Source organism: Engystomops pustulosus, chromosome 1 (genome assembly GCF_040894005.1).
Source record: "Engystomops pustulosus chromosome 1, aEngPut4.maternal, whole genome shotgun sequence".
Taxonomy (NCBI): Eukaryota; Metazoa; Chordata; class Amphibia; order Anura; family Leptodactylidae; genus Engystomops; species Engystomops pustulosus.
The window spans coordinates 148,230,632-148,255,289 of NC_092411.1; the positions used below are offsets into that span (position 1 = coordinate 148,230,632).

The following is a 24,658-nucleotide window of genomic DNA, read 5'->3' on the forward strand; positions in this document are numbered from 1 at the left end:
TAATCACCTTGAATGTGTAATGTCACTTCCCTTGACTAAGTGACCACAGTTTCCAATATAGGTCTAAGGAGGTCACTTTAGCAAAATGCATAAAAACAAATGGTAGATTTCCTTTAAAATGATCCAGTGGGTTTTAGGCTTTATATTCCAGTAAGTTTGCAGTTATACTACTGAAGTTACATGCTTGGCCTCAGTGTTGTCAACTGCAGCTTGGTGCATTTACTTGTGTAGTTTATGGTAGGTCCACCAACAGCTTTACCTTCCTTCATTTATTGCTTTGTTTTTGAATACTATAGTAATCAATTATACTAAAACACGTTCACACCTTGCTTGCATAGGCAACCTCAAAGCAAAAAGGAAACTATGAGCATTTGTAATCTATGCAACAGATCTGTCTAAACTTTAGGTTTCAATAATTGGCAGTGAAAATCAAACGTAATGTTGTTAGTTGAAAAACAGAAGAAATGTTATTTCAACTGGTTTAAAGGGGTTATCCGGGTTTAAAAATTTTTTTATGTCCGGGCTGGGGAGGGCTATTTAAACATAATAAACATGTACTTACCTCCTCCGGTGCTGCCGATGTCCCGCGCCGCGGCCCGTCTTCTCCGTGCGCCGGTTTCATTACACCGGCGCACAGGGAGCTTCCGGCCGGCCGGATGCTCCCAGGCGCACCATCTCCCAGCGCTTACAACGCTGAGAGATAGGGACGGATGGGAGGAGCCGTCCACATCGCGGACCGGAAGCTCCCTGTGCGCTGCTTCCGTGCCCCTGTTTGTTTACAGGGGCACGGATCGAAGTGACCGCGGCGCAGGACATCGGCGGCGCCGGAAGAGGTAAGTCCATGTTTATTATGTTTAACTAGCCCTCCCCAGCCCTGCCATAAAAAAAAAAATTTAAACCCGGATAACCCCTTTAAAGACAAAAAAGAAACCTGGTGCTACTGGCGATGGTTGCAGCTGTCATTTCACTTATTAGGTTTATGGGATGCAAGGTAGATTTTGAATAAAAGCTCACAAAATCCATCATTGTACTATATTTAAAAAATGTTTTAACCCCTTCCTGACATTTGATGTAATAGTACTGCATGGAGTGTGGAGAGTTCCCGCATTGAATAGGAGTAATAATGGTTGGTGGTAATGCCATGGAAAAGAGTTTTCTAGGAACCCTGGAAACATTCTTTATGGCTATTTCCACCAACCAATATTACCAAAAGCTACAGCAGGTTGCTAGATTGCATGCCTTGTGAAATTCTCCTAATTTTTTTTTTTTTTTTAAGAGGACCTGTCACCAGATTTTGATCACCCTGACTAACAATGTCTACTGATAGTGTTACAAGTCCTCCCCGTATAACCTAAAATTGGCTGCCAGTGGGGCATTTTACCTTAATTACAGCCATTTTTTTCTGATATGCAAATTAGCTTTTCGGACTCAACTCTGGCAGCCTGAGAGGGGAGAACAGTCAGACCGATTTGGCAAGCTTTGCAGTGCTGCGTAATCTGTGTGAGCTAAATAAATAAAGTAATTATTATTAGAGATAGCAGTGAATCACCCCCATTATTGTGACTGACAGCTCTGTGTCTTTAAATCCTTGCTCTGCCTCTTTGTAGGGACCGTCTGCTAATACTCAACTACAGACATATAAAGGTCTATGTACAGATGGGAAATGTGTACATTTTTTTTGTATGGTGCCTTTTGTTACCTTCATGACATGTGACCAGTGACAGATGGTCTCTCAGCCTTCTATAGGAATAACAAACTGTACACCATGTATGTGATTACATGGAGGATGGGAAGGAGTAGAAGTCCGTGGAGGCAGCTTTGACTTCATTTGGTCAAATACATGCATGGGGTACAGTTTGCTATTATTAAGAGTACTTGAGATGTCGCTCTGGTCACATGAAAAACGGTGACCAGTAAGGAGGCATAAGGCATGCAGAGGATTAAATGGGAGGGTCCAGACGAGCAAGATACGCCCCTCACTGATGCCAGGGAATAAAAGATAAAAGGAGATTTCTGTGGATGCAAGCAAAACAATTTTTAGCCAAAAGAAGAGTGTCTGTCAGTTATTATAGATCTATTGAAACTGGCTGTATATGTGCAAATGTGGTAACAGGTTCCCTTAAAATATTTGTCTGTGGCTAATAATGTTTAATTGTTAAATTGTCAGTCATTATTAAGGGCACTTAGCGTGCATGAAATGCATGCACGCTATGTGACCTTATAATGGACTTTTAACCCTTTCACACTCGGCGGCAGATATATCCACCAAAGAGCTATGAAGGGTGTATTAAGAGGGCTCACTGACTGAGCCCTCTTCATAAAGAGATGGCCTATGCATATTGCAGCAAAGACCCATCGCTATCACCCGCAGTCGGGTCACGGGTGTTAACCTTTTCTCTGCCGCCGGCAAAGTCGCCTGGGCGCTGTCATGTTTCTTCTGATCGTCGCTCCCCCGAACGGCATCGGTGGGCGGCAATCGGTTGCCATGACAGCCTTGAGTCTTCGTCAGACCCGAGGTTGCATGGTTTCTGCAGATTCGTTACAATGAGCCAGTGGCTCATTGTAATGAATCATGCAAAAACATGATATACTGCAATACAGTAGCATTGCAGTATATGGTAGGAACGATCAGACCATCTAAAGTTAATGTACCCTAGAGCAGTGATGGCAAACCTTTTAGAGGCCGAGTGCCCAAACTACAACAAAGACCCGCTTATTTATCGCAAAGTGCCAACACAGAAATTTAATTTGTGATTTATACTCCCTTCTCTGTCACAGTTTTCATTGATACCAGCACCTGAGGACACCAATAAAGCAGGAGATAGTCCCAGGTACAGCTGTCACTTTAATATAGCTCTGTGCACAGCAAGTCCTGGGCTGTCTGGGACTGAAGGAAGATACCTGGAGTCATCTCTGGTGATGGCCTGAGTGCCCACAGAAAGGGCTCTGAGTGCCACCTCTGGCACTAGTGCCATAGGTTAGCCATCACTGCCCTAGAGGGTATAAAAAAAAATAGTTAAAAAAAGTTAAAAAAATTTTAAAAATTTTTTTATAAAATATTAAAAATTCAAATCACCCCCCCCCTTTCCCTAGAACTTATATAAAACAAAATAAACAGTAAAAATCAAACACAACAGGTATCGCCGAGTCCCAAAATGCCCGATCAAAATATAAAAACGGGTATTGACGGCGGTGACCTCTAAAACTGGAAATGGTGCCCAAATGTCCGAAAACACGACTTTTACACCTTTTTACATGACACGTAATAAATAGTGATCAAAATATTGCAGTCCTCAAAATGGTAGCAATGAAAAAGTCGTCTAATTTGCAAAAAAAAATAAAAACCCACACAAAACACACCTCACACAGCTCCGTACACCAAAGTATGCAACTGCAATTGCCATCTTCTAATTTTTTTGTACTCATTCTTTTAATTTTTGAAAATGTATTAAAACGCAATAAAATATAAATTTGGTATCACCGCGATCGCATCGCACCAAAGAATAAAGTAGGGGTGTTATTTGGAGTGCAGTGTGAAAGTCGTAAAAACTGAGCCCACAAAATACACACATGTATTTTTAAATTTTTTTCCCCACATTTGCAAATCTTTTCTTGCTTCCCAGTACACGGCATGGAATAATAAATAACATCACAGGAAAGTAAAATTTGTTATGCACAAAATAAGCCCCCACACAGGTCTGTACACAGAAAAATTAAAAAGTTATGGATTTTTGAAGGTGGAGAGCGAGAAATTAGCAAAAAAACCCTGCATCCTTAAGGGGTTAAACAATAAAAAAGGTGTTACCCAAGTCGGAGCTGGGCGACTAATTTTCTTTACTAAATGATGGACAGTGTTGGCTTCTCTCCATACATAAGGTTTAAGCTGAAAAGTTTATCCAACCATGGCACCTTCTATCATAAGGTTTTTTTGGGGGGCAGAGCTAGTTAAAACAGAAAAAAAGTTTAACCCCAAATAAAACAAAAAAATGAAAAAAAGTAAATGGGGAAAAAAAAAAAAAAAAAAGCTTTTTTGACTTTTTCCAATACATTTGTTTCGGTCATTTGATGTATAATCTCGTGCAAACGGGGCAAGGTTTTTAATTTAGTTATATGGGGGAAATGCAAATGTATTTTTTATTAAAATTTTTTGTCTCTTTTTTTACATTATATGTCCCTTATGAAGTCATAAAAGACCCCTGGGGGAAATTGACTGGGGGTAACTGTGGCATCTATAAACAGCACCAGTTGCAGGAGGAAATGACCCCCCTGGGACTGCCAATGTTGATCAGAGCTTTACCGCATCTGATCAGACCCAGCGGTCAGTGCCGGCTTTGCTCCTTCAGTGCGATGCTGTGAGGAGTGAAGAATAGAGAAGCAGTAATGAACCTCCCTTCTCCCTAGGGTCTCCGGACCCAGTCCTGTTCCTACAACAACTTCTAGAGACTCTGGACCTGCGCAAGCTTGCGTTTAAAGTCAAAGAGCAGTCCAAAACGTAAATACATCGTTTACACGTTTGTGGCTGTAACATTTTAAAAATTAGGACAAATTAAAAGGTCTATGAATACTTTTTTTTAACCTACTGTAAATCTAAATGGGAGGTTCTTTAAAAGTTTACTTACCTGGATGACCTTTAGGTTTTGGTGGTACTACAGATTTTCGAGTGGTAGCACCCACACATCTCTCTTGGGTTTTCCCAGCTGATAGGATTGTGGCGTTAGCGACATTCTTCAGGGAAAAAAGAAATTTTTTTTTTTTTTTTAGAAATTTGTAAAAATTACCAAAATTCTAAATCAAACGGTTTCACATTACCAAATTAACGGGGTTGTCCAGATATAGAATGATTTAAAAGTGATAGAGCATAAGAAAGTCACCTCACCCAAAGCCGCACTACCAGTGGTAGTACGGTCTGTTGGTAGACAGCACTGCTGGTCTACCAACCAGCTGAGAGAGGCGTGAGTAAATGCCTTCAATTTACTGTATATACTCAAGTATAAGCCGACCCGAGTATAAGCCGAGACCCCTAATTTTACCATCAAAAACTGGGAAAACCTATTGACTCGGGTATAAGCTGAGGGTGGGAAATGCATTAATCACAGACCCCCCCAGTATGTATACAGCCCTGCCCCCAGTAGTATACAGCACTGCCCAGCCTGCCCCCAGTAGTATACAGCACTGCCCAGCATTAAAAGAAAATAATAAACTTATATACTCACCCTCCGGTGGCCCCGACCTGCAGTACTGCTCCCCAGATGTCCGCGCGGGTCCTCTTCTGGCTTCGGCACCCGTCTTCTGTCTTCACTAACTTCGTGCCGGGCGCCGCCATTGTTCTCCCCTGGACAGCGCCTAGTATGATGCTAGGCGCCGCCTGGAGGAAAAATATGGCGGCGCCCGGCACGAAGTTAGTGAAGACAGAAGACGGGCGCCGAAGCCAGAAGTGGACCCGCGCGGACAACGGGGGAGCAGCGCTGCAGGTCGGGGCCACCGGAGGGTGAGTATATATCAGGGATGGCGAACCTTTTAGCGGCCGAGTGCCCAAAACCCCCCTAATTTATCACGAGGTGCCAACCAAAAATTAAAACAGTAACTTACTGCTCCCTGTTCTTCAACAACTTTCAATCATACTGGCCTCCTGAGGACAGCAACACAGTAGAAAGATGGAAAATTTGCATCATTTTAGCTTCTTTCCAGTGTCCCTCTGTGCACAGAGAATCGTGGGGCCAGTAGAAGGTCCTCCAAAGGTAATTCAGCCCTGTCTATTCATTCTCCCTCTTCCTACAGTCCCAAGCAGCCAAGTAAGTATCAAAGTATGACTGGAAGCAGCATCTTTTAAGTTACTTGGAACTGCAGGAAGATTCTTTGAGTCCTGTCTGGTGCGCTGGGGAAATGGCCCGGGTGCCCACAGAAAGAGCTCTGAGTGCCGCCTCTGGCACCAGTGCCATAGGTTCGCCACCACTGGTATACAAGTTTATTATTTTTTCAAAAATTTTTATGACTGTATGACTTGTGTATAAGCCGAGGGGACGTTTTTCAGCACATTTTTTGTGCTGAAAAACTCGGCTTAAATACTGTATATACTTGTGTATATTTTTTTACACTCCACCACGGAATATATTATACAGGATATTCTAGGAGATGCCCCCCAAAATTATGCAGGCAGGGAGCGAGGTAATGCAAAACAAACTCTTATAAACTACTGAAATGTTTCAGAATGAAAATGACAAAAATATACAAGCCATCAGCTATTTTACCAAGAACGCACAATCTTCGGAGTCACTACGAGAGTACATGTATTTCCATTGTATCGAGTCTGCGAGTAGAATGGATGTGCCACTACACCTGTACTTTTTTTGATGTTGTATGGTTCCACCTCAGTGAGGTGCGTTTCCTGGATAAAAGCATCCTGAATTTTCCTTCATTTGAGTAGGTTAAGAAGGATGGAGAGTTTCCACGGGACTATGGAGTTCTTTAACATTAAGGGAGCCTATGAGCAGCTCATCAAGAGTTCGACCCGTCAATATCCTGCAGTGAGTGAGAACAATATCATGGATGACAATGTAAAGTGGTGGTAATGGAAATGCTGTACATCAGTTTGCATCTTTCAAAAAAAGGAAGAGGGGGAGGTGTGTCAGCGTCCTGATCCAATGCAACACTGATGTGGGTCACTGCTTCACAACACCCCCATACGATGCTTAACATCTATTGCATGTAGGAGGAAAACTCTTAGTAGAGCAATAGAAGTGGTAATAAAAGTATTGAATGTTAAGAAAGTACCTGTTGGATCAGGTAGTAGTGCCCGTTTAACAATATTTCTAGCAGTGGCAGGATCTTTTTAAAATAGATAAGGTAGAGCCGAGGACAGGTCTGGTCCCAGTGGAATATCATCCTCTGTATGCGCAAAGTCTGCTGCAGTCATGGAGAAAGAAAACCTTAGTATCTGGGAGTTAGGCCTAACTTGGTCTATATTGAGCCCATTAGGGACTTCAATCAGTGGCCTATTTAGGAAATTGAATAAGCCAGACTGGTACTCTGGTTTGCCAAGAAAGTAACTGCTGCCATAATGTAAATGTAAATAATGTAAATGGCACAAAACATCCCTCGCCCGTGAGTCCACATTTGACATTCTAGATACTCTATGAATGCGGTCAATTAACAACTCCGCATCTGGAGGGCGATGCAGTAGGTTGTTGAAAATAAACATCACCCACTCTGCTAGGTTGTCATTAGAAGAGCTCTTTGGGAGGCCTTTTATGTGGACGTTGTTTCTCCTGTCCCGATTTTCCTGGTCATCCAGAAGTAGTGTCAGTTTCTGCATATGTAACATAGAACTGCCAAATTCACACTCTAAAGCGGTCACACGATCATTTAAAGTGACAATAATAGTGTTTGCAGTATGGGTTGTAAGTGCATCCAAATCCTCCCTGAAACCTTCCAAAGCTTGCTGATGAGGGGCTTCTACTCTGTTAATCACAGTCTTGCTCTTGCCTTGTGGGAAGGGCCTGGATTAATTCTCCGAGAAGCTGGAGCTCCGAGTGTATTCCATCCCCAAGAATTTCTATGGTAGCTGGGGATGAGTAAGGGTGACTCAAGGGGCTCTCATGTGGGCAGAGATCGCGATAACGCCTCTACAAGTGTGTCCGATGCTTGTAGTCTGAGGCAGATTTACTCAAAAACAAAAAACACCAACACGCTTGGCGATTCTTGTTTAGGTGCTTGCACAACCACACCTCTCAGCAGCTAATATAAGGAAGTGCGACCTCCTCCATCCCAGCTGTAATAGAATGTCATGTGACCGAAGCCCAGGTCACATGACATTCTACAGCGGCTGCGGACTGGAGCGGTGAGTAGCACTGCCCATCACCATGGCAGTGTACGATCGTGCACACAGTGCCATCAGCACTCGTCTATGACAACCTGAACCTGTACTGTGATGGGGCCCAATATCATCATCCCCTGTAGTCACTTGCTATATGCAACCTCTCTAAATGTCTCTGTATATAGTTCACCGATAACAGTGATCCAATGGACTTACCATAAGATTACAGTTATCTGATCTATATATAGGACTAGCTGTGGATCCCGAGGCTGCCAGGGGATAGGAAATAACTGCTCTAAGCTATGACAAGATAAAATAGAATGTGTTAACAAAAAATATTTTATATGCATCTGTCACTGACTGACTGGCGATGAGGAGATTTATTAGAAGTGTCAGAGCAGAACTGCTCCAGTTGCCTATGGCAATAAGAGCTCAAGTTTCATTTTTACACAGCTGATCCAATTGGTTTCCATTGGCAACTAGAACAGTTTTACCTCAGACATTTCTGATAAATCTCCCCATCTCTATCCATCTTACCTCACATAAGCGTCTTGTACTCATTGCCTATAGTAACCAAAGCTCCAAGCTAATATTAACCCCTTAAGGACGCAGCCATTTTGTAGCTTAAGGCTCAGTCCCATTTTTTGGATTCTGACCTGTGTCTTTATATGGTTATAACTTTTGAACACTGTTTTTTTCCCCACATGTTGTACTTCATTTTAGTGGTAAATTTTGGCTGTTAAGTTTTGCGTTTATTTACAAAAGAAAAAAAAAAAATGATGAATTTTTTTGAAAAATTTGCCATTTTCGTAATTCGAAATCACTGCGTTTTCAGGCAGATCGATTTACCACCTAAATAAATTGCCGAACAACATTTCCCATATGTCTACTTTACTTTTTCATAATTTTTGAAGTGTCTGGATAATTTATTTTGACGTTAAGCGGCTTACAAAGCGAATAGCGATTTTCTGTATTTTCAGAATTGACTATTTTGGGGATAAATACTGTTTGAAATTAAATTTTACATATTTAGCATTAAAACCCCCCTATATAACCAACCCATTTTCAAATCTGCACCCCTCAAGCTATCAGAAACAGCATTTACGAAAATTGTTAACCCCTTGAGATCTTCATAGTAATTGAATCAAAATGGCGGTGAAATTTAGAATGGTCAAATTTTGTCGGTTATACGTTCATTTAGCCCTAAAATTTACACATTTCCAAAAGATAAAAAGAGAAAACCCACCATAAAATTTGTTCTACAGTTTCTCCTGAGTGCAGAGACCCCCCACATGTGACCGTTACTTGTTTTATGGGGGCACAGCGAGGCGCAGAAGGGAAGGAGCGCCCTGCAGCTGCCAGGATTTTAGTTCAAGTTCCTCTAGGGACAGAGCTATGTTCAAGGACTCCCTTGCCTCCGCTTAGACTTCGCAGTGGGAGAGAATTAACATATTGATCATCTGCTCCCAGCTGATCAAGCCTGACAAGGAATATACGCTTCTATAATAGAATCATAGCACTTCTAGAAAGTCACCAACCTCTGTCACCATGGCCCTATTAGCGTTAATTAGCTGGGAAATTTAGGGCAACCCTCCCTGAGCCTTTACCATCATAGTCAAAAGGTGCCCTGCCGATTCATCCTACTCAAATCTTTCCTGCGCCTCTTAGAGGATTCCTGTACATACCTCCCCCTACTGAACCCTCTCAAAGATCTCCAGAGTACTCAATTTGGACTATTTTGTATTACTCTCCAAAGACATTCTCAACATAAATACCCAAATAACCCTCTGGGGTGATACAGCACGGAGTCTAATGCATCTCGAGCAGACATCTCTAGCTGAGCTGCAATGTCCAGCAGCCTGTTGCAGCCTCATCTTTCTTGGCGTCAGCCCATCTCACCACCACGGAGATCACCAATAGTAACGCTGGGTTCTAGGGCTGTAGAGTTGTATACCAGGCAAAGATCAACAGCTGGTTAAGCTGGAGAGACACACACAGGCCACGCTCCCCATGACAATGAAATTCGCAAATTTTTTCCACCACAAATTTGAATGCAAGGTCACTCATTTCAGTTGAAATCATCCAGTGTATTTGCCCATTTGCCCAGTTGTATTTTTTAAATTTTTTTATATAAACATTTGAATAAAGCTCAAATGATGTTACTTTTAAACTTGTTTGTCAAAACTGGATCCATAACAGAAGATATGACAATAAATGAAAAAAAATTTACTTGTGGTATTTTATTTCAAATCCAGGGAATTTTACCTTTTGGATTTTAGGCTTCTCATACTGCATATAACGAGATTTAACCACCTTTGAACCTGAGAAAATAAAGAAAAGTTATATTAGGTAACGGAATACAAGCTCACAGGAAATTGGCCTTAAATAATCTTTATTAATACAGCGCCATCATATTCCGTAGAACTTTACAAGTCATAGAGGACATAAGACATGAACATTCACATGGAACAAAAGGAGAGGTCCCTGCTTGCTAGAGCTTACAGTCTGCAGAAGAATGGGGCACAAGATGACAAGGTAAAAATCTTATGAAGAATGGCTGGACCAGAATATAAGGGAATAGAACAAAATATAATATACCCATATATACTCGAGTACAAGCCTAGTTTTTTCAGCACAAAATAATGTGCTGAAAACCCATACTCGGCTTATACTCAAGTAAAAAAAAATATAGATTTTACCAGGTTGTGGTAAAATTAGGGGCCTCGGCTTATACTTGGGTCTGCTTATACTCGAGTATATATGGTAATATAATAAAAAGAGGTGCTGCTGCTTGACCCAGTCAGAAGCCATCATGTTATATACAAATACAAGGTGAATGAGATTGCAGAGAAGCCTAAAGCTTGGTGTCTGGTGGTTGCTGGATAACAGATGGGAGGAGGACACAGGATGGGTTAGTAAAGAGTTAAAACTTCATGCAGTTAACAAGGGTTATAGACTGGCCTAAAGAGATGGGTTTAAAGAGCAAGTTTCAAATTTTGGAGGTTGGGTCTGATAGTTTGGGGCAGAGCATTCCATAGAATGGGTGCAGCTTCAGAGGAGTCTTGGAGACTTGAGTGGGAGGTTCAAATAAGGTAGAGATTAATCTAAGATCACTGGCGGATTCATGAACACAGGAAAAATGATCTGGGTCCTTAAAGGGTTAAAGAGAAACCACACAAAATAAAATACTTCATTAAACTTCATTATGATTAAAAAGCATTGCCCTTATCCCTAAATGGTTTCTTTCTTGCCTACAATGTTAAAACAAAAAAAAAAAAACTGGTTTTAAAACTTTAACGCAAATCACCAATAACACTAAGTCCTGCATATTAAATTTTACTTGGATTGCCAAGCCTCCTTGTTCCTGATTGACAGGTCTCACTGCAGGAGAGAGAGCTCCATTACATCATTGGGATGTCATGTGACTAGGGTGATGTCATCTAAGGTCCAGTTACATTTGTAACATCTACCCCATGAATGGATCCAATTACATGAAATCACAGGGGGGGGGGGGGGGGAGGAGTTCATGGAGGCATGCTGTGATCAGATACATACACGTGGTAGAGGTCATTCTAACTGCGCAAAGGACCTTACTGTACATCATCCAGGTAACATGATATGCCAAGAAGAGGCATGAAATATAGGGAGGAGATGGGAGGGATGGGCCAAGGTGGTCACACCCCTTGACAGGTAAAAGATAAAGTTGATTTATGGGGGTGTAAGTGAAACAATTTTTAGCTAAAAGAAGTGTGCAAGTTAATAGGGCTCTATAGGAACCTGTTACTTGCTGCATTTGTGGAAATGTGGCGATAGGTTCTCTTTTATTCAGTGGAAACTGTGTTTCAGACAAAAATATTAAATAATCACACTGAATCTGCCAAATGCATAGCTAGTTTCTCATTTACCACCAGAGAAATTTGAATGCTATAAAAATGTTTTTCATTCATATGTAGCTGAAATCTACAGTATGCTGGAAATTTAAAGAACCTTTTCCCCTTCTGTAGCACACAATGCTTACCACATGGTGGCAGAAACTCATCACCTACTGAAGGATCAACATCCTGCTGTTTGCAAGGTCTCCTCACAGAAATCTGCCAACACCACCATTACTGAAGGTTTTCCTTGTCCATTCTGTAACTATCAACGCTTCCTGATAAACAAGGAGCAAACCGAACCCTATATGGCTTTGTGTAGATTCTTTTTTGTTGACCGCACTGCGCAATGTCATATCTGTAGTATTGGTATAAAATATATCTTATAACGATTATTTCCAGTTAAAGCTTGTGCTGCACATATTATGACACTTTTTCTAATGAAAGACCTTAAAGGAAACCTACCATTTCAAATGGTCGGTGTAAGCTGTAAACACCGAGCACCAGCTCAGGGTGAGCTGGTGCCGGTGCTTACTTTCGTTAGTGTTATTAACCGCGGTATCGCGGTTTTAACACTTTTTAAACTTTATAGCAGAAGCTGCTTCGGCGCTGCGCGCGACCGTGCGCGTGCAACGCCTGCGGCATTTCCTATGTAGCGCCGAAGCTGGTGCTCGGTGTTTACAGCTTACACCGACCATTTGAAATGGTAGGTTTCCTTTAAAAAAAACCCAATACAAAACAAAGGAATAATGCTGGGTGCTCTCCTCCCAACAGTCCTAAATTTGGAAGGTAACAGAAAGCCTGGTAAGGCAGTTAGCTTAACACATAAGCACTGCAGCCCTTTTCAGTATATCCTTTTGTTTTCATTACTTGAAAAAGAGGACATTCATACTGTCACCTGTTGACTTACATGTAGCTCAGTATTGAGACCACCATCGGTACTACACCTTTGGTTGTGAAATAACCCCACATCAGGCTTCCTCCAAACAATTCCTCAAAACGGTTTGCCAACTTCCTTTAACCCCTTAACGACCTGGCCTTTTTTTTGTTTTTTCATTTCTATTTTTCACTCCCCACCTTCAAAGATCTATAACTTTATTTTTACACAGAGCTTTGTGACAGCTTGTTTTCTGCTTAAGAAATTGCACTTCTTAGTGAAGGTATTTAACCCCTTAAGGACGCAGGGTATTTTCGCTAATTTCTCGCTCTCCATCTTCAAAAATCCATAACTTTTTCATTTTTCCGTGTACAGAGCTGTCTGAGGGCTTATTTTGTGCGTAACAAATTTTACTTTCCCATGATGTTATTTATTATTCCATGCCATGTAGTGGGAAGCCGCAAAAAAATTCCAAATGTGGAAAAATTGAAAAAAACTGCATGTGCGTCACGTTCTTGTGGGCTCAGTTTTTACGACTTTCACTCTGCGCTCCAAATAATACCTCTACTTTATTCTTTGGTTCGGTGCGATCGCGGTGATACCAAATTTATGTAGGTTTTATTGCGTTTTAATACATTTTCAAAAATTAAACGAATGTGAACAAAAAAGAAAAAAAAAAATTTTGCCATCTTCTGACGTGAATAACTTTTTCATACTTTGGCGCATGGAGCTGTGTGAGGTGTCATTTTTTGCGAAATGAGCCAACGTTCTCATTGCTACCGTTTTGAGGACTGTGCGACATTTTGATCATTTTTAATTACATTTTTTATGTCATCTAAAAAGGTGTAAAAGTCGCGTTTTGGACATTTGGGCGCCATTTGCCGTTCCAGAGGTCACCGCCGTCAATAACCGTTTTTATATTTTGATAGATCGGGCATTTTGGGACGCGGCGATACCTAATGTGTCTGATTTTTACTATTTATTATATTTTATATCAGTTCTAGGGAAAGGGGGGTGATTTGAACTTTTAATATTTTATTATTTTTTTACATTTTTTAAACTTTTTTTTTTTCTTTTTTTTCCCACTATTTCTTAGACCCTCTAGGGTACATTAACCCTAGATGGTCTGATCGCTCCTGCCATATACTGCAATACTGCTGTATCGCAGTATATGGCATTTCTGCTCACTATACATTACAATGAGCCACAGGCTCATTGTAATGCATATGCAGAAGCCATGTATCCTCGGGTCAAACGAAGACCCGAGGCTACCATGGCAACCGATCGCCGCCCCCCGATGACGTTCGGGGGAACGGCGATCGGAGGTAAGATGGCGGCGCCCACGCGCCGCCAAATTTAAAGTGCCGCCGGCGACTTTGCCGGCGGCAAAGAAAAGGTTAACACCCGCGATCGGTGCAAGCACCGACCGCGGGTGATAGCGATGGGTCTTTGCTGCGATATGCAGCAAAGCCCATCTCTGTATGAAGAAGGCTCAGCCCGTGAGCCTTCTTCATACAACCTTCACAGCTCCGTGGCGGATATATCCGTCACGGAGCGTGAAGGGGTTAATATTCCATGCCATGTAATGGGAAGCGGGAAAAAAAAAAAAATTCCAAATGCAGCGAAATTAGTGAAAATAAATGCATTTGCGCCATATTCTTGTGGGCTTGGATTATACAGCTGTCACTGTGCGCCCCAAATGACATGTCTACTTTATTATATGGGTCGGTATGATTACAGGGATACCAAATTTGTATGGGTATTAATGTTTTCATACATTCAAAATTAAAACTCCTGTACAAATGTATTTATTTATTTTTTTACTTCTAGCGCCAATAACGTTTTCATACTTTGGGTTATGCAGCTGTAGGTGGTGTCATTTTCTGCGACTTTTGATGACATTTTCATTGCTATAAATTTTAGGACTGTACGACCTTTTGATAACTTTGTTTTCTTATATTTTTGGCAAAAAAGTGCAATTTATGACTTTTTTGCGCTATTTTCGGTTACAAGGTTAAACGCAGTGAAAAGTTGTTATTATATTTTGATAGATCAGGCATTTTCAGAAGTGACAATATCTAATGTGTTTGATTTTTATTGTTAATTTATATTAGTTCTAGGGAAAGGCGGTGATTAGAATTTTCCGGTTGTTTTATTATCTAATTTTTTAAAACTTATTTTTACCATTTTTCAGACTCCCTAGGGTACTTTAACCCTAGGTTGTCGGATGGATCCGATCATATACTGCCATACTACAGCATGGCAGTATATGGGGATTTCTCATTCATTACAATGTGCTGATTGCACATTGTAATGATAGGGTTAACACGAGTCAGCCTCGGGTCTTCCGTAGACCAGGGGCTGTCATGGCGACAGATCGCCGCTCCCTGATGAAGTCTCGGTGAGCGGCGATCCACATGCCCTATCTTTTTGCTGGCGGCGATCGGCAGGAAAACACCCGAGATCAATATGCAGCAAATACTTAGCGCTTATGGAGAGGGCTCAGCCCGTGCGCCTGACGCGCACCGTAATAGTAAGGGGTCAATTCTTCCAGACCTATGTGCAGAGCCCAAAATACCCACTGCCAATAATGAAATTTTATAATTACATACATACAATATTTATTATACACAAATTGAAGAGGACAGGGAATGTGAGAACAGGTTGTAATTTGTAATGTTAAGATAGCCAAGCTGATTCTCTATAAAAATGATGGTAGTCTCACACTTAAAGTTGTAGTTGAAAGAGATATATGGCTCTTACAAGTCAAAAGTTCAAAACATTTTTTCCCTCTTTTGCTTGTCATTATAGATCAAGAGTTAACTCTTCAGACCATTTTTAAATTTGCCTTAACCATCAGGGAATCTATTACTCCTAACAAATCATTCTTCATTAGGTTAAACCCTTTCCGCACCTTGACTCTACGTCATAGGATGCCAAGATATTCTGATACGTCAGAACTTCATGGGTGACTGACACAAAGCTACGATCTTGGCGCCGGCCGCCGTGTCCGGCAACCCAGTAACTGACGATCGCTCAGTTAGGCCAATCAGACAGCGACCATGTGGCTAGAGGAGGGCTACAAGCTCTGTTCTCCTCATTCAGTGTTGTGAAGTGAAGTGAACGGAGCCCGTGTCCTTCTGCTGTCCCCTTAGAGTCAGAACCGTCCATTTTTAAGCCTTTGGTCACAGCTGCCCCTCTCTGATCAGACCGCATAACTATACCCCCACACTATAAGAGAGTTCCCAGTTTCTCAAAAAAAAAAAAAAAAAAAATCAGTGTTTGTGTCACTGATCAGTCCTGATAAGTCACAATCTAAGGAAGCTTTCAGTTTCTTTGCGCCATGCTCCATTTATCGACATGGAGAGGGGCAGGGGTGAGTGCCCATCGTCGTGTAAGTATCCTTAAGTGTTAGAATCAGTCAGCGACAGTCCAACAGTGTTATTCACTGTCAGGCTACATTCACACAAGTGTATGGGACACGTATATATACGGCCGATATATGCCCCCCCCATACACTTTATGGGCTCACGGCACGACACGTGCGGCACTGTACCGTTCCGTAGCCCGTAGAAAGATGGGACATGTCCTATCTTTCTACGTGATACGGCGCCGTGCGCTCATCCCCTGCTCCTCTCCGCAGCGCCGATGTATGCCCGCCGTGCTGCGGGCATACATCGTGTGCATGTAGCCTCAGACTGTTTTGAACAGTGACAGTTTGTCAGTGTCCACCAGCAGTCAGTGTCAGTCCAGCTGTCAGTTTGTACTGCAAATAAAGTGCATTAGACAAAATGACACAAAGAACATATAGTGCTGAAGAGGCGTATGCTATGCTACCCTCAGACACAGAATCAGCGAGTGAGGGAGGCTCACAATTTGTTCTGTCCTCCACTTCTTTTTCCTCATCTGATAGTGAAGAACCTACTCCAAGGGTTAGTAGGGCCATAAGCCAGTTTTACCTCCAGAAAGTAACAGGAGGCAGTGGGAAACCAATGTCCCCCAAGTACTTGAATCGACCACTGTTCCTGGAGCCTAAGTACAAACAGCAGAAATTGGCCATTTAAAATTTTTTTCAGATGACCTGCTGGACTTGATTGTTAAGCAAACCAACTTATATGCCCAGCAATTTTTAGAAACCAACCCCAATTATGCCAGGCCCTTTAGATGGTATCCAAACACTAGAGAAGAAATTAAAACATTTTGGGGATTGGTACCGAATATGGGCCTTAGAAAAAGAAAAAAAAAAGTTAAAAGAGACCGTTGGTCTAAAGATCTCTTGCATCATACCCCCTTGTACGGATCAACAATGCCCAAGGCTCGCTTTGAGGCCATCCAAAAATTTCTCCATTTTTCCGACAATTCCAAATGGCCAATTCCCCCAAAAAGACCAGAGTTTTGACAGACTGTACAAGATTCAGCCCCTGATGAAATTTCTACGCCAAAAATTCTCTTCATTAGACACCCCAAAAATAGATGAGTTCCTGGTGCATTTCAAGGGGAGAGTAAAGTTTAGGCAATATTTGCCTAACAAACGAGTCTCATTTGGCATTAATATTTAAAAAATGTGGAAGTCTGCAACAGGCTACACTCACACATTTCGTATCTATGAGGGAAGGGACCGTCAAATTCAGTCCCGATTGTCCACCACCTCACACACACAGACATAGGATGGTCTGCAGGTATCAGCGGCACCTTCCAAAACCCTAATAAGCTAAACCCTGCAGGTTGGGGAAAGCAGGGCACTTCACAGTGATGGGGTCCTCTTTAAAATTTAGGGACAACGATCCATGCCAGCAGCTCCCTTATCCCTGTCTGCGGAATAGCAGCCCCCATTTCCTGTCCACTATGCATTCAGCATTATAATAAATTTATGGGGGGAGTGGACATGACTGACCAGATGCTTAAACTGTACAATGCCATGCGGAAATGTAAAATATGGTACAAAAAGCTGGCAGTATATTTTATCCAAATGGCATTGCACAACTTCCTCATCTTTAGGAGCACTGGTCACCAGGGATCATACCTGGAATACCAGGAGAAGATAATTAAACGTCATCTCTTTGGTGACAATGCGGCAGAGGAAGGAGAAAGTTCTTCCTCTGACTGCAGTATTGTTCCTGGGCAGCATTTTCCTGGAATAGTGACCCCCACGCAGAAGAAATGTTGCATATCAGTGCAACATATGTCCCTCCCACCCTGGTCTTTGTATAAAAAAAAACTGTTTCTGCATTTACCACACATCCCTGAACTTAGGTTTCTTTACCTGTTTTTTTTTTGCTTTTTTATTAATTTGAATACTCTGAACCCCTAATCTCCTCCACCTCCATAATTTCCCTTATACCCCTAGATGAATAACAAGTAAATGAAGGCCTCAGAATCCTTGTAGCTTTCAATTACTTCCAGGCCCTGTCATGTGTCCAGGCAGTATATAAAAGGGCCATTTAGTTTTTTTTTTAATGAAAGCAGGAGAAATAACCACATAAATGAGTATATTTTCCACATTTATGGACATTTTAGATAAAAAAAAAAAAGGGTTTCAATATTTTAGGTATTCAGCACATCTGTTAAAAAAAAAAAAAAAAAAAACAAAAAAAAAAACAAACGATTCAAGCGTACATACAAAACCCATTAACAAATATTTAGTGTGATCTTTCATAAAAGAGCTAATTCTGACTATAGGGGCCAATGTAAGTCAACAAAACATAGGGAAATAGGCTTAAATGCTTCAAAGTCCTTGCATTGTCCTATAAATTCCAGGCCCTGCCACATGTCCAGTGAACATATTTATGCCACTCTGGGGGTATTTCTGAACTCAGAAGAAACAGCACTACAAAATTAAGCCCATTTGCTCCACTTTCATGCTCTGCATCTGAGAAACCTGTTGTATAATTGATGAATTTGGGTAAAATTTCACAATTTTATTTACACTACATTTCAACAAAAAAAAAAAAAAAACATACATAACCATAACATTCTTTCAGGGGTGTAGTTTTAAAAATTGTGTCATTTCTGGGGGTTTTCACTCTTCTGGAAACCTCAGGAACTTTTGAAAGGTGTCCTGACACCTGAAGAGGCGCTCCTATACTTTACCCTGTTGTGGGTTGACATCCACATGGGGATTGCCATAGTAAGAAGAAACTGCACAAACAAAAATCGGAGAAGGTTATACCTTTTATCCTGCATGAACATAATGTATTTTAGGGCTAAATAACCTATTGTAAAAATTTGAAGATTCCAAAATGGAAACTCCATCTTGTTTTAATTTATATGAGACACTGAAAGGGTTAAACGTATCAAAGGCTGCTCTGAACAGTTTAAGGGGTGCAGTTTTAAAAATAGGATGATTTCTGGGGAGTTCCACAAAATATAAACTTGTAAAACCCTTTTCAATATGAAATTACCTCTAAAATGATCGAGTGTTACATTTTCTTGAAAATTTGAAAAATTGCTGTTCTAATCAAGCCACCTAAATGTCCAAATAAAATATTTAAAAAAAGCTATGCCAACATAAGGTAGATTTATGGTTAAAATGTTAATTAGCAAAAAAAATTCCCACTTTAAATGCAAAAGATATCCAAAATATACCACCAACGTGAAGTATAAACATGTCATGATCTCAAAATCACCTGTGTATGACAAACTGTTCTAAATAACCGCAAATAGTAACAAAAATTTTAAAAAAATTGTGCTTGGTCCTAAAGCTATATAATTAGGATAGCATAGCAACTGGACTAACCCATAGAACATAAGTAACAGAGTTCAGAGCTCCCCAGTACCTCCACCGCCCACAATAAGCCATGCAGTACATGGAGCATTACCTGTTCCGTAGCACCCAGAAGACTCCACAATCTCCTGGTATGAGAGAAGTTACAGCCAGCCCTGCACACAAGATGGCGCCGTCTGAGCCGAGACACGCACCAGCGGACTATCCACTAGCAGTAGAAACAAACGTGAGGAATGCAGGTGGTACAGGAGAAAGACAAATAGTATTTGAAGTTAGCAAATGTCTGTCCCCCAACTTAGTGAATACCCTCACTACCGCTTTACAACCCACCTTAACAATAAGATCACTGAAGAGAATCGCGGTGTATTGTATTGTCAAATAACTCCTTGGATAGGACTAATTCACTGTTAGTGGAGATATTTTAACAGCAGTAAAAGACCAAGTGGGAAAGCAAGAGGCATGTCTAGGGGCTGTGGAAAAACAGCTCACGGGTCTCCAGCAGATGGCCAGCAGAAAATGGATCAGTTCCTGCAGATACTTTATGACCATATAGAGGATCTGGAAAACAGCAACTTGCACATGGTGTGTATCCCAGAAGCCATCCCAGTGGCCATGTTATATGAGATCTACAAGGAAGACTTGCTGCAGGCACTTAATCTAGTGGGCAGGCGAATGGCGGAACATGCCCACCACGTTGGACCACAGCTAAGGCACCAAAGTGAAGACCAGATGGATGGTAGGTCAAGGAAGGTGATAGCCAAGTACCTTAGTCACGCGGATAAGGAGAACTTAAAAGGGCCTATAAATCAAGGGCTCTAAGGTACTGCTCTTTCTGGAGTTTTCTGTTAAGGTCACCAAGAGGCGCAAGCAATTTAGCCCTACCTGCTCAACTATGATAACGCACAACACCTTCCAACTGACACTTTGCTTTAGAACCAAAGACGGCACCCAGCACAAATTCACTGATCCCCAGGAGGCGTCTGCCTTTGTGGAACAATTGCCTGATGAAGCTTTCTCCAGCTACGCTGTACCAACACGGTGGGTCAACCCAATAGACCAAACGGTGAAAGCAAAGAGGTTTGCCTGCAAGACCAAAGAAGGGATTGGGGATACATTCCCAAAGGGGAATACAGTTTTAATGGAAAGGAGAGCTTCGTTAAGTCCAGCTGTAGCTGGGACCTACACATATTTGGCAATAATTCAGGGAGACTGCAGGCGAAGGGTAGGAGACTAGGATCCCACATTCAAAAATTAAAAGACAGAAGGGAACCCACACACTTGCCCAGCTAAGGTCACCTCAATTTATGGCAAATTTTATGCCTCTATATACTGATGTACTTGGGGGAAAACGCACTGGGACAGCAGTTCCTACAGCGCGTAGAACTGCCTAGAGAAACCCCTGATCAACTAAATGCCCCCATCTCTGCAGAGGAGATCTAACGCACAATTAAGAATCTGCCAAAATGGGAAAGCACCGAGGCCGGATAGGTATTTGGGAGAATTTTATAAGGCCATGTATGAGCAAGTGAACCTGGCACTAACCAGCCTATTCTCCAAATTAGTGCAGGGTACACCCCTTTCAACGGATTTTATCAAAGCATATATCAAGTTAAATCCGAAAGAGCGAAAAGAACCTAGAAGACACGGCCACATACTGACTGATCTTGTTAATTAACATGGATTTAAAGCTGATATCCAAAATATCTGTGAACTGGTTAGCTGCGATAATGACCTCAATCATAACACCGGGTCAGGTGGGATTCACCATGGGATGCTAGGTTGGTCACTAATGCCCGTAGGGTCCTTATGGCCCTAGATGTCTCCTCCCGATTGCCACCTGGGGCGCTTGCGCCCACCCTGGTCACTCAACACCGAAAAAGCATTTGATTACGTGCACTGGGAGTGGCTAGGGCAAGTGCTAGATGGCATGGGCTTCGAGGGGACTTTCAGAACCTATCTGAAGGTACTTAAGGTAGGTTAAGGTACATACCCCTGGCTTTGTCTAAGCCCTTTCCGCTAAAGAAAGGAACATGGCAGGGTTGCCTCCTTTCACTACTCCTATTTAACATGGCTCGAACTGATGGCAAGGCTACTGACGGGAAGCCAACTATTCAAGGGGATTAAGGCGTTTAAGGGATTTATGGCGGACCCGAAAGCACAACTACCAACACTTCTACAGCCATTCTCTGAATAGTATCCAGCATTAATGGTATCCCAGAGGCCTCCTACTGGATTACCTAGCTGGGTATAAAAAAATAGTCAAAACCCCAGATTCGTTATATCGCAAGACCTGCGACGACGGTAGACGCTGCCCCCATCACCATTGGGAAGAAACCAGCTTGTAAAGAGGATGAGCATCTCCAAATTGCTGTACCCCATGCAAACCATACGGCTCCTATTAAAGCACACAAGGACATCATGAGGAAGTGTCACACTTTCTGTGGCAGGGCAAAAGACCACGTATAAGGCTCTTGAAGCGAACAATGACGAAGTTTTGATGTTTGGTGCTACAACTTGGCCAGTCTTAGACGGCATATACTGGACTGGTTGAAGGACAGCAGCTGCTACTCCGACACGAAACTTGAATCAGACTATTGCTTCCCTTGGGACCCTCGCGCTCTGTTACATGTCCAAACAGGCTCACTACCACCCGAGATCAAAGCCTCAGTCTTTTTGTAAAATCGCTTTATTGGTACATAATTGAAACGGTGTATCACCACAAAACAAGGAGCATTAGCTGAGGTACATCAGATATAACATATCCTTATACAATCATTTGTCATGTGTGATAACATTTGTACAAAAACAGCGATCCAGTAAACGCCTCCCCAACACATACATAGAACAGTAACCAACCTGGTTGAGAGGTGTCAAAGAAGTTGGGGGAATAAATTAAAAAAAAATTAGGGGTACTTATGGCATTTTTTGGTTTACCCCAATATTGGAAAATTTTCACTTAAGAGAATTTAGATCATTTGCAGATAGTGAGTATTGGATAAAAAAGGGGTTACTTTCTTCTCTCAAATTCTCTGTAGCTCACATTTATGTGACTAAGGATTTTTCTACTCAATTTGGAGGGTTGGATTCAGGCTTTTTTAGGTTTATTCAACTTCAACATGCTTATAATGCAGTGGTTGAGAAAGGTAGGTTCACATAATGCATGGATGTAGGGGCATGGATGCATGGATGTTGTCTTCCCCGTCTAGGAACCACAGGATGGTACAATTTAATTTTGTTCATCAATTATACTACTCTCCCGATGGCCTATTTAGGAAGAGACTCAAGGCAGACTCTAGGTGTCAGAGATGTCTCCTGAATAGAGATGAGCGAACACACTCGTCCGAGCTTGATGCTCGTTCGAGCATTAGCGTACTCGTAATTGCTCGGACGAGTATTTCACCAGCTCGAGAAAATGGCATCGATAGCAGTGGTTGGCTGGCCTGATCAGGTGACCCTGGAATAGACTAGCCCCTGCCTGCGCTGCTCGGATCATTCTCTTTCTGGATGCCGTTAGGGAGAGAGTTGCTGCTGCTGCAAGGATAGCGTCAGGGTGTTCTTTAGCTTACTGTTAGGCAGGAGTGAGTTTACAAGAACCCAACAGCCCTTGTTAGGGCTACAATAACGTTATTTTTTTTTGTTTGCTTGTGGCTGGGCTTGCTGGCACTAGTAGTGCAGCTAGTACCATATTGTGAGGAATTTGCAGGGAGACTTGGGACCGTTGGGGTTTGATTTGAATTAGGCACAGTCTGCTCATTTATTTTTACGTTTATTTACTTTTATAACTCAAAGTCATCAGGCACAGCACAAAATCCAGTTGTGTGCTGTCAGTGTAGGTTAGAAACTAGCCATAGCAATAGGATAGCATCGTTTTGTTAAAAAAAAAAAAAAAAAAAAAAAAACACACACACTAAACAAAAGAAATTTACAGTTTACACTTTAATTTTGAAACACAGTGCTTGGAAGAGGCAGTGGTGGGGCCAGACGGAGAGGCAGGGCCAGAGCTGGTGCATCAGCGCCAAATGTTTCACGTAGTCAAGCTCCCGTGGCGAGGGCTAGATTTTCAGAAGTCTGGAGGTTCTTTAAAGAAACACCGGATGACCGACGGACTGTGGTCTGCAACCTGTGCCAAACCAGGATCAGCAGGGGTTCCACCACTACTAGCTTAACTACCACCAGTATGCGCAGGCATATGAATGCTAAACACCCCACTCAATGGCACCAAGCCCGTTCACCTCCGGCCGGGCACACCACTGCTCCTTCCCCTGTGTCATCTGCTAGTCAGCCCCCTGCCCAGGACCCCGGCCCAAACACCTCCCGTGCGAAAACCCCATCGTCGCCTCCACGATCCTCCACAGCATCCACCAGCGTTCAGCTCTCCATACCCCAGACGCTGGAGCGCAAAAGGAAGTATAGTGCAACCCACCCATACGCCCAAGCCCTCAACGTCCACATCTCCAGATTACTAAGCCTGGAGATGCTGCCCTATAGGCTGGTAGAGACCGAGGCCTTTGGCAACCTCATGGCGGCGGCCACCCCTAGGTATTCGGTCCCCAGCTGCCACTACTTTTCCCGGTGTGCCGTCCCAGCCCTTCACCAGCACGTGTCAGACAACATCATCCGTGCCCTGACCAACGCCGTCTCTGACAAGGTCGACCTGACCACGGACACGTGGACGAGTGCTGCCGGGCAGGGCCACTATATATCGCTGACGGCACATTGGGTTAACTTGGTGGAGGCTGGGACCGAGCCTGACCCTGGGGCTGGTCATATACTGCCGACGTCGAGGATTGCGGGGCCTACCTCGGTCCAGGTCTCTCAGGCCTACTATGCCTCCTCCTCCTCCCACCCCTCCTCCACCTCCTCCGAATTACCATCCGTGGGCATGGCGCCATCAGTCGGTAGCTCTAGGCACAGCAGCAGTGCCATCGCTAAGCGACAGCAGGCGGTGCTCAAACTGCTGAGCCTAGGCGATAAAAGGCACACCGCCCAAGAGCTATTACAGGACATCACGGCGCAGACTGATCTGTGGCTGGCACCGCTGAACCCGAAGCCAGGCATGGTTGTGTGTGACGGCCGTAACCTGGTGGCGGCTCTGCAACTCGGCAGACTGACACATGTGCCATGCCTGGCCCATGTGTTAAATCTCATAGTTCAGCGGTTCCTCAAGACATACCCCAATCTGTATGAATTGCTCACGAAGGTGCGCCGCATCTGTGCGCATTTCAGGAAGTCCAGCACAAATGCTGCCACTCTCCGGGCAGCGCCGCTCCAACTCCCCGCTCACCGACTGTTGTGCGACGTGCCCACGAGGTGGAATTCAACATTAACCATGTTATCCAGAGTTTACCAGCAGCGCAGAGCGATTGTAGACT

General features: G+C 42.8%; 2 protein-coding genes across 2 annotated transcripts in view; one reads left to right on the top strand and one right to left on the bottom strand.

The window, feature by feature from the left end:
- Positions 1-24,658, bottom strand: part of HAUS8 (HAUS augmin like complex subunit 8) — a 59,088-nt gene that overhangs the window by 20,382 nt on the left and 14,048 nt on the right. The window contains 2 exon segments of the mRNA XM_072156749.1: positions 4,620-4,725; positions 10,079-10,134. Coding sequence (XP_072012850.1) covers positions 4,620-4,725; positions 10,079-10,134 — 162 coding nt within the window.
- MYO9B (myosin IXB) overlaps positions 1-24,658 on the top strand; it is a 132,436-nt gene that overhangs the window by 8,157 nt on the left and 99,621 nt on the right. Inside the window, exons 2-3 of the mRNA XM_072156670.1 lie at positions 10,069-10,162; positions 10,236-10,348. The gene's annotated coding sequence lies outside the window, so the exon portion shown is untranslated. The remainder of the gene's footprint in view (positions 1-10,068; positions 10,163-10,235; positions 10,349-24,658) is intronic.